The sequence below is a fragment of the Photinus pyralis genome, unplaced genomic scaffold, assembly GCF_008802855.1.
Source record: "Photinus pyralis isolate 1611_PpyrPB1 unplaced genomic scaffold, Ppyr1.3 Ppyr1.4_LG4, whole genome shotgun sequence".
NCBI classification, from domain to species: Eukaryota; Metazoa; Arthropoda; class Insecta; order Coleoptera; family Lampyridae; genus Photinus; species Photinus pyralis.
In genome coordinates, this window is record NW_022170511.1 from 27,421,817 (window position 1) to 27,433,393 (window position 11,577).

The following is an 11,577-nucleotide window of genomic DNA, read 5'->3' on the forward strand; positions in this document are numbered from 1 at the left end:
TCAGCATCGCACCCATAAGTGAATAAGAATGCACATATAAATTTTAATAAGTTAGTAGGTATATAAATACAGTGTGTCCCAAAAAATTTTAATACATATGGAGAAAATATTCATGATTTGACCAAAAAAAAGTATTCGTGATAAGAAGCTATGCATAATGACTATTGTAGACCTATAATTAAGCACAAAATGTTTAAAACTGTTGATGGTATTAAATTGAATAAGAACTGCTATTAAACATCAATATGAACAACGTTTTTTATTGTATCGGTTTCTAACGACAAACTCTAACTTATTTATATAGCAACAAACTACTACCTTAGATCAAACATAAATGAATTATTTAGTTTAAAGATTTTAGTACAACACTTCCCCTCAAACTTTAAACTTTCATTTATGTTACAATGAAAACATCCCCAATTTTTCTCTAAGATGTTGAAATTGAATTTTTGGAATTAGCTTAGTTAAAATATCCGCAACTTGATCTTCACTTGCAACATGCACTATGTTCATCTCCTTATTTTGAACTCGTTCCCGTACAAAATGCGCCCGCACATCAATATGTTTCGATCTCTTGTGGAAACTTGGGTTTCGAGCGAGTTTTATTGCGCGTATGCTATCTACACGAAGCGTTGGTACTTTTTCTAATGGTGCAATTTCCCCAAAAAGACGATTTAACCATACAATGTCTTTAGCTGCTTCGCTGGCAGCCACATATTCTGCCTCTGTGGTAGATAAGGAAACACTTTTCTGCTTCCTGCTTGCCCAGACGATAGCACCTCCACAAAATTTAAAAACCAGACCGCTGACAGACCGTCTTGTATGAGGGTCACTTGCAAAATCTGTGTCGCTGTATGACTCTAATTCGTTAACTTGAGTGTCAACTTCTTTGTAATAAATTCCCATTTCAGCTGTGCCCTTCAAGTATTTAATGATCCTTTTTACCATTGTCCAGTGCTGTTCCCTTGGTTCTTCCAGAAACTGTGAAACATAATTTACAACAAACGTGATATCAGGACGAGTAGATACTGCTAAATACATTAAGCACCCTACTGCTTCTCGATAAGGGGCTTTTGTCAATTCAAATTTCATTTCTTCCCCTGTTAATTGACATCTTTCAATTGGCGTACTAACTGAATTTGCTTCTGTCATTTTAAATTTTTCAATTATGTCATCAACGTACCGTTTTTGATTAATGAAAATTGTTCCATCGTTATGTTGATTAATTTGAATGTTGAGAAAACATCCGACTGGCTCCGCTGTCATTTTGAATTCTTCTTCGAGTTTTCCAATGAATTTATTAATAGATTCTTTTGTTGTGGCAACAACCAATCCATCGTCTACATAAATAACGACTATCAGTTTTTCATTTTTGGAAATACGGTAAAATAAACATGGGTCAGCTGTACTCTCCTGTAAACCAAATGAAATTAAAACCTCTTTGAACCGTTCCTTCCAGCATCTTGGGAATTTAGAAATAGTTTTTCGCTTTTCCGGCAGTTCAGCAATTTTGCACGTCGAATTTTCTTTCAATGATGCCATTTCTTCGTTCATGGCGGTCACCCAATTCTGCTTTTCTGCCGATTTTATGGCCTTGTTATAACTTTTTGGTTCTGCAACTTCCGAAAGCATTGCATATAACAACCTGTTTGGTGCTTTGAGATCGTTCCGATTTCTGAGATGTCGTTTTTCCAAGATTTCTTCCGATGCTTTACACTCCAATTCCTTTTCTTGAGTTGGTGTGCTCGTCTCTTGATCGACAAAATCTTCTTCAAACATTGGCTGATGGAATACAGAGAAAAGCAAAATCATCATTTGGAGTTAACACATCACACTGATGTAACAGTTGACATTTGTTGACAGTTATTCCTTAGACATTCTAAATCATTCTATCTAGAATGTGTGTATAATGAACGAGTAATAAGCGCTTATTATGAACGGGACTTTACGGATATGTTTCGTATTGCGCATTAATCTCGTTTATTGAAACATTGAAATATCTTTTCATTGTTAGATATCTACAAGTGAATATAATATATGGCTATTTAGTAACAATTCCAATGAATATTTTGCTTTCCACTACAGTTTGAGCATAATTTTACTCTCACACAAAATAATGTTCTTGATGTTTATGTTATGGCTTTGGGTCCACAAGTCATGCAGTTTTTTAACAAGAAAACTTCTTTTGTGAAATGTAACATAATCATTTTCTCCATTTGTATAAAAGTTTTTCGGGCACACTGTGTACATAAACAACTATGTATTTCTGTTAAATTGTCTCGATACTTCTTCACGTTACCTAATCATTACTACAGGAAGTGAACAAAAAGGATTCCACGCATACTTGATTCTAATTAAGGAACAAGTAGAACAATTCGAAAACAATGGGTAATATAATATTATGATCTAACAATGCATCAAGTTCGTGGAGTTTTTGAACATCGCGATCCCAGTAGGAACACTATCTTATTTTTTTTAATGGAAGCTGCTTTTGGAAGTCAAGGTGTTTTTATTTCGAAATGTATTCGCATTTTCTAACCCATGTTGGAAGGCACTATTATGGCCACTTTCTCCGTCCGTCCGTCCAGTCCATCCGTCAGTCCTAGAGTCAGCCCGTCTGTCTGTCCGAGGCTTTAGGTGTTCCAACACTACCGTCCTACAGTCTAATTTGGCAAGTTTACTGGCGGAAAGTACTTTCGGTTTCGGTCAGTCAACTTGCCAAGTGTAAATGAGCGGAAAGTGCACTTGTCAGTTACTTGCTACTTGCCCGCAAGCGGCAAGTGAAGTTGAGGACCTGGCTATTTTAGTGGCCGAGTTGCCTGTCTGGACTGTCAAATTTCTGTCAAATGTATGTAGTTCCAGTATAGTTTCTGTATGTAAATCGAGTGGGAAAGTTAGTTAAACTTTTTCTGGAACAATCAAGTGGAAGAGTGACCAAATAATAAAGTTTTTAAATGTGTATTAGAAATATGAGGTACTTTGGGACATAAGAAAACAACTATTAAGAGAAATGACAGAAACAGAAAACATTCTGTGTACTGATATTAGTCCAGGCAAATTGGACTTTTTCCAAAGAAAATCGTTAATGGAGCTTTGCCAAGTGGATATGTTAAAAATGGTCTATAAAAAAACAAAAAAAAAAATAATACGTGAACAGGGGAGTGGGACTAAGTTTTTGGGGAACGTGAAAAGGCGTGAAAATCTATTGTAAACATAACGGTCATTCCGCTTTCAAAAATTCCAGTATAGTATATTTCAGCACACAACATTATTTCATTTGAATGTTTCTTAATAATACTATTAAGGAACAAAGTCTCTGTTCAAACAATGAAATGAAGTTTCTTTGTTATTTTTTTCCCGTAGAATCAAATGCTGAAATCAGTTTTTGACCAATTTCCAAAATGTAAACAAAATATCAACATTTACTAGAAAATTCAATGTTGCTGAAGTGGTTTTTGGAGTCTTTTCGTTTCTTGAGCTTCTGTAATAGGGACTATAATTTTAATCAAAAAGTATAGATAAAAACGAAGAGAATGACACCAAATCAAACTTCCTACGATAAATCTCTGAAGGACGATTTTCATTTGAAGAAAAAAGTTTTTTGCTGAAAAAAACGAATATTTCGGACACCACATAATTTTTATATTGAAAAAATTTGTAGTTATTTGAATCATAAAATAGTACCTATATTTCATTCTCATTAAAAGAAAATCATTTTTGCGGAAATGAACAATAAAAAACAAGGTCTTCGGCGATTTTTCGGTTATTTTGAGGTTATGTGAGTTATTCACCTGGTTTTTCACGATCTAAAAATTTCCATTGAACACTTTTGTCTCTAATCTCAACTTTTGCCGGAAATTGCAGTCATACGATTTTCACCCATTTTCATCCTCCTCAAAAACCTAGTCCTATTCCCCTGCTCACATGCTTATTTTTTTTTTGTATTTGTTATGACCATTTTAACATATCCACTTGACGAAGCTCCATTAACAATTTTCTTTTGTAAAAAGTCCAATTTCCTGGACTAATAGTGTCAGAACACGGCATGTTTTCTGTTTCTGTCACTTCTTTTAATAGTTGTTCGAATGCATTGTCCCGTTTTAGCTTATTCGTGTGGTCTCCTTTTCTTAGTTCCTAAAGTACCTCATAAGTATACACATTTAAAAACTTTTTGATTAGGTCACTGTTCCACTTCATTGTTCTATGCAGTAACTACACTGAAACTATATGGTCCAGTAAGTGGGGGGTTTTTTTAATGCAAAAGGTGGGGGAGCAGCGATTTTGAGTATGTTGTTAAGCTTGGGGCCCTAATGAAAACTTTTGGAACAATACAATAATGGAATAATGGGCATTTTATCCTCTTTAACTTTGTACATAACATCTTTTGTCGTTTTTGATTTATTATCAAAATATACTCTTTGCAAAAAACCAAATTTTTGTACCTAAAATCCAAGATGGCGGTTCGAGCGCATGTGCCTCGAGGTCGAAAACCTGGATTTTTCACAAATGGGGCCCCAAGCCTAACAACATACAAAAAAATCGTTACTATACTGTATTCAGAAAATAATGTTACTTTTCTCATTCGCGCTGGGGGTGTTCCCAATAGTATTGCGATAAATGGTATTATTGGATTTGCATCTTAAATGTATTGGAAAAACCGGATTTTTAAGGGCGAAAGTCGTATAAAACAATCCTTACGGCTTGTTTAAATGAATAGAACAATAAACACCAATCACCCAGCAGTCAGCAGTTCTCAACAAATTATAAATATTACACCAATTTCGATACGAAGGTATAACGCTTGTCTTTAAATGGTAAAATAACGGTAATTTTACGTTCGTAAAATGCGCTAAAAACTTATACGATATTCAAATGGTACGTAATACATAATATAATGTAATGATATGCAAATATGTACATAATGTGCTAGGGGTATTATCGTTATCACTTTCAATACAATAATCGCTTGTTTACCTCAGAAGTTAATTATATTTAGATTTGTACTTGTACCATAATGACTTCCTAATTATTGTAATCAATATTAATGTTTTATAAGTAAAAGAAAATAAGAAAATATTTGTTAATGTCTTTAGGAAGGGGTTCTATATATATTGCAACTGAATTGTTATACTCACTTAGTTTCCTGTACAACCTGGTCAAAATGGACGCCACTGAGGCCAAACGTAAAATTTAGTTGAACGTGTATGATTATTTTGTAAAAGAAAAAAATCATGGTGGAGTAGGTACTTACTTCAGTAATGGCAGTTCAACAAAGAACAGCGGATGCGGTGCAAGTATCGAAACAAACAGTTGTGAGGACATGTGCTATGCGAGAGATTGCGGAAGTGATTTAAAAAGAAATCCATATCGCCGTTCTAAACCACGTAGGACGGACCTACTAGAAAATAAAAAGCATACCATCCGATATCTGATTTATGATATGTACGCAAATAAAGAGCACGTAACTCTAGATACTTTGTTGGCGGTGATAAAATTGAAAGACTTGTGTGATTTGGGCAGAACAAGCTTGTTCTATGCACTGAAAGAAATGGGCTTTAAATTTAAGATGACCAATAGCAGACGGGGTTCGTGTGAACAAAGTCATGTGGTTTCCATGCGGAATGTGTTTTTGCGAAAATACATCAGAAATCTCGAATCCGAAATTCCGCATGATTTCGTTTTTTTAGACAAAACCTGGGTGTTTAGCAGAGGCGCAACAAAGCGTACTTGGCAAGATGACCGCGCTAAAAGTTTGCAACAACTCATAAGGCTTCAGATGGTAAACGATACATAATTATTCATGCTGGTGGCAGAAATGGGTTTATAGAAGGCAGCAGCTTAATATTTTCGAGTACCAACAAATCGTTCGATTACCACGACAATATGAACGCCGAACTATTTGAAAAATGGTTTGAAGAATCTTTCCTAAAGAAACTTGCTCAGCCCTCAATTATTGTTTTAGACAATGCATCTTATCACACGCGGAAAAGTGAAAAGATTCCAAGAGCTTCTTCAACCAAAGAGGAAATTTCGAATTGGTTGAAAATGAAGAATAGACCATTTGGTACTGCGATGTTTAAGGCCGAATTGTTAGAAATTGTAAAAAATCACAGTCAAGCAACCATAACTAAATATGTTGTCGATGAAATGACATTACAATATGGCCACGAGGTTCTGCGTTTGCCGCCTTACCATTGCCATTTCAATCCCATTGAACTGGTATGGGGAATTTCGAAAAAGTTTTACGATGACCATATTGTTGGTACGCCGGGAAGACCAGAAGATGTTCTTAAAACCTGGAACGACGCGTTAGCTAAAGTAACTCCAGACGTGTGGAATCGCTGCGTAACCCATACAGAAGAAATAATCAAGGATACCTTCAATCGTGAAAAAATCATAGACGATGTAAGGGCTTTGGTTTTTACTGTAAATACAGGAAGTGATGAAGAAAGCGATTATTTAAGTGAAAGTGACAATGACAACGACGCGTGAATTCATATGAACTTAATTCATGTCGATTATTATAATAGGTAGCAATTAAGTAAATAATGTACATATTTTCATGTTTATTTGTAACAAATGTTCGTAAAATACAAGCTTAAAAATCCGCTGTTTTTCCCAAACATTTAAGATGCAAATCCGGTTTTTCCCAATTTAAGATGCACCATTTATCGCAATACTATTGGGAACACCCCCAGCGTTAATGAGAAAAGTAACATTATTTTCTGAATACACTATACCTTACCTTTTGCATTCAAACACCCGTTCTTGATACCCACGTACTGGCCTACTACATAAATTTGACGATCCACACAGGCAAGTCGGCCACGAAACTAGCCAGGTCCTCAACTTCACTTGCCGCTTGCCTCTCATTTACAATTGGCAACGTTACTAGCCGAAAGTACTACCTATCCACCAGTAAACTTGCCAAATGTAAATTAGGATTAGGGTAATGGGCGGAAAGTGTAGTTGCCAGTTAAATAGAAATTCGGTAGCAAGTTTACTAGCAGAAAGTACTTACTTTCCGCCAGTAAATTTGCCAAATGTAAATGAGGCTTACAGTAGGTAATTTTTCCATCCCTCATTGTCGTTTCTGATATACCTACTTCCTTTTGATTCAAGACAGCGTCGTTTATCTAAAAGTAATTAGTCATTTACGACCAGAGCAAAACTGTAAGCGCACCGCCATGTCCTCACAAATAGTTTAAAACCACAAGGTGGTTTTGTTACCGAATCCAAAAAAGGCAATATCTTGAAAACACTAGCGCTTTATAAAATCAATGAAAATACGCAAGTAAGGTTGTTATAATAGTATATTTTGATACAATTACACAATGCACTACTGCAAATGCCGTAAAGGTCATTTGTGCACTAGAAGGTACCTATACGTTATTTTTTTCACTACTAGCGTCTGATGACATGATTATTAACCTTTTTTCCACTTGTAAAGTAGGCTTTCTCGGCATTTGTTCAAAGTGGTTAATAATTTTTTATTATTAACTAGTAGTCAATAATGAGAACTGTCACGCTGTCACTTTTAGAAAACACAACCCGAAATTTCGCTCAATGAACGTTTAGACAAGTTCTCTAAAACGAATAATTGCCACCATTCGCAATTTCCAGAGAAATTACATACCTAAAATTATCACATTTTGAAAAAATTCGAACGAAATTACTCTTTGAAAAATCTCAATGACAGAACAAAATACGGCCTGTTTGACTTGTACTTCCACGTACTTGATTGACATGTTAAATTAAGAAACAAACAATTCTGTCCAACCGTTAACTCTCTTATCAATATAATATGTTAATTTAGAGGATTTCAAGTGCTAGTAGTGAAAAAAATAGTATATATACCACGGTAGAGAAGTCTATTATTGCCTTCGCACCTTACACCCCTCGGCGCAAGCGCCTCGAGATGTAATCTTGGTGCTCAGGCAATAATAGTGGACTTCTCTACCTTGATATATAATGTACTATTATATTATACACAAATAAGAAAAGAGCATCAAATAATTTATCATAAAGGTGCGTTCATATTGTGATATATAGTAGTACCTACAATCACTGACACGTGGAAAAAAATTATTAATAGGTAACCAATGAATTGCGCTTCACTTTTGATACCACATATAAAACAAGGACAAACGCGCTTAAAGGTATTGATAATTAAAAATTAAATCGACGACAAGCAATTATTGACTTAAATTTCTCATCAATTTGTTTATCTAAATCTCTGACGTTTCAACATTTATCACGGTAAGATTGATAAGATACAAAGTATACCTACATTGAAAAGCAAACAGAATTTAATAATGTAATAAATTCCGATATTGGATTTTTTTACAGTAGAATAATTCAATAAGAAATGTTTAATTGAGAGGGAGGCACAGTTTATGGAGGGGTCCAAAATTCGAAAGGACAAAATCAAATGGGATCATCATCTGGGACCTTTCAAGTTGGAATTGTAGTAGCTTCTGCAAATATCGTTTGTCTTGATAATGGAGTTTGCTTTTTAAGGCTCGCGGAATCACCGAACTGATGTTTTGGGCCTTCCAAAATGACATTTTATAAATAGGCGCCCTCGAAAATTATTTTGCATTTACAGGGAGGGTGGTGGGCAATTTTCAGAATTGTATCCAATCTCACCCTGCCCTCCCTCCGCATGTAATATTCAATGAGACTATAAATGGGTACGTGTTGCGATTAGATTTTGATAAATGTACTATTAATGCAAAGTACTTTTATTTAAATGAGTACTACAAGAGTGTAATCAAGTACTACAGAATTGTTCCGGTATTACGTCTGTATGATTGTATTAAGTCCTCAATGTTTATCGGTTCTTAATTCGAGTAGGCCGTATTGAAGCACTTGTGTTGAGGACCAATAAAATAAAAATGTGAGTTACAGTAGCATTTTAATAACTTTCACCATAATTTGTTTGTTATGACATTTATTGAAGTATACTTATAAGCACGTACTTTTACTACTCACGTTCCAAAGGCTTTAGAAGTACTCAGCGTAGAGGCATGCTTTGATTATAGGTATTATGGTGGTTACTTCGTCTTATAAATCTGATAACGACATTTATTTGATAACTTTTTCTCTCTTCATCACAGAAAAGTAAGTGAAAACACTTCAGATGAAAGTACCTACTGAATTTTTCTCAGACACAGTATTTTTACAATAGGAGTTTTGGTACCTTTTATGATTTTAACTCAATTTTCGGAGTGAAATTCGGGGATGGGAACTGAAATCGACCTTAGTGCTTGATTGAACTAGGTAATAAACATTCTGCCTCCTTATTTGTTTAGCAAGGAATCGATCAGTGAAAATGTCCCCTAATTTGTTGTTTCGCCGAAGGTTAGCCTTGATTTTCTAAATGTATAGTTATTAAAAGGGCGATTGGTACCTATTACTCAACTGCATTAGTAATTAAATATCAAGACCGTATTTGTAAATCCGAGTAGTGCAGTAAATTTCCTGAAGTTCGAACCTTTTGCATATTATAATGCAAACAAACGCCCAAGGAGCATTCACTTTAAATCTAAATACTAACGCCAGAAGGAAGAAACCAAAATAATCCACTCCATAGTATTGCGCTCTTTTGTTTTCTTTGAATCTATAACGGCACTGATTTGAAAAAGATCCTATACATGATAGGGGTTGCTGCAGCGCTAGTTAATACCAAAGAGTAACCATCTCTTTGCTAATACTATTATAGAAGGGAAGAATCGCTTCAGTAATATTCTTGAGTTTTCTCACTATTCCAATAAACTAAGCGTATAACTTTTCATTGTAGCAGCGTGTTTTACAAGACTGTGGAAAAATCCCATCTCAAGAACCTACTTCCGATATTCCATTCTCGAACTATCTGCGTTTGAAGCTTTGGTCCTACCAACATATATGGGCTATGGTTCAGTTTTCAAATTTGAATAAGTCTGTTGAAGGATACTGGGTGCCAAATGGCAAATAATTCAAATGGATATTCAAATTTTTGCGTGAACGAACACGTTCATACGAAATATTAACAAGATGTCTCCCTTCCAACCAAAATCGATTTGCTTTTGCGTTTTTTCAAAAACTATTTTCTTACCAGCTATTCAGCCTGTTTCGTTTTCGTTGTGCCACCCTGTATTAAGTGTAACAAGTACGTAAAGAAAGCATGATCGGTAGTGGGAGAGGGGACCCAAACCAACATTTTTTCCAAATAAACTAAAACCGAAAATAAATCACTTTCCGATTTTGTACTAAATTATTGAATTGTATACCTATAAATACCTGACAATCTATAGGTAATATATAACAGTAGATCTTTTTTGCCCATTTTTGCAAATTTATTTGTAAAAGGGGAGCTTTGGCCGGCTGGCAGCAAATGCGGGCCCGTAGAAGAACGCTTACAAAACAACGAGGATTGTATATGTACCTACGGGGGCCATGTAATTTATAACTTCAGGGGCGGGCGTCACTCCCGAGCGCGTTATACTAATTTGGAGATTTTTCAGTTTTTTTCATATCTTCTTCTACAATTGGGGGTTGTCGACTTTGGCCGCCCAAAAGTTTCATAGAGCTTTAAACGCGGTCTCTCTTTCCCGGGTCGCCAATAGAAGCTGGAGCTATGAGAAGTGCCCAAAAATTGAGTACTATTTTTTATTTTTTTTTATTTTGCATTTACGGAAGTGGGTACTGACAAAGAGAATGTGGTAGCCCCCGACAAGATCTTACTGATAGTGGAGTCGAAACTTCAAACACGAATTGCACGTGAACGGGAAATCGGAAGCGGGTACCGACAAAGCGAAAATGGCTGCCCCCAACAAGATCTTCCTGATGGTGAAGCGAAAACTTCAAACGCGAATCGCGAGTGAATGGAATGTGGGTACCGACAAAGGGAATGTGGTAGCCTTCGACAAGATCTTATTGATGGTGGACTTATAACTGGATAATAGAATACTGATCTGCTACACAAAAATGCGCTGAAGGTATAATTCAAGACTGGAGTGTCAGAGAACGCCGGTAGGTACTTACAAACGGCGATTGAAACTTCTGGACGAAATATATGTATTGCGATATGTCGAAGGAGAGTACTCACAAAGGCAGAATCGTCTGGACAAGACATATCTATTGCTGAGATCAAAGTGAATAAAGGGCAAGTGTAACGTCTGGACGAGACACATCTAACTGCTGATGTCAAAACTTTCAGTGCAAATATGCAGAACGGAGTGTCGGAGGAGGGTACTTTCAAAGGGCGGCTGGAACGTCTAGACCAGACATACTACTGGCCATCTGAAAACTTAAATGTGAATATCTCCAGAATGGAGTGTCGTAGGAAAGTATGTACAGGTTGGTCAAATAAGAATGCGAGGTACTGTATCTGGGAACCTGTCCATCGTAGAGGCTTGCGGTAAAAAAATTTATTACTAAAACGGCCACGAGAAAAACCTGGAAAATATGTTTCTGCAATGCCCGCTAGGGGGCGTAACTGCAATCTGGAATCTAAAAGTGATGTTTCAGTGAATTCCGCTATATTAACCTAACAAAAAATGTCCGATCTTTGAAGTCGATTGTAATCTAAACCAT

At 35.8% G+C, this 11,577-nt stretch overlaps 1 protein-coding gene across 1 annotated transcript; it reads left to right on the forward strand.

Moving 5' to 3' along the window:
- The first annotated feature begins 5,883 nt into the window (after window positions 1-5,883).
- Window positions 5,884-6,492, forward strand: LOC116169045. The gene has a single exon (XM_031485074.1). The coding sequence runs from the start codon at window positions 5,884-5,886 to the stop codon at window positions 6,490-6,492; it is 609 nt and encodes a 202-aa protein (XP_031340934.1).
- The last annotated feature ends 5,085 nt before the right edge of the window (window positions 6,493-11,577 follow it).

Coding starts and splice junctions, on each gene's coding strand:
- LOC116169045 (XM_031485074.1), top strand. CDS start 5,884: ATGAACGCCGAACTATTTGAAAAATGGTTTGAAGAATCTTTCCTAAAG.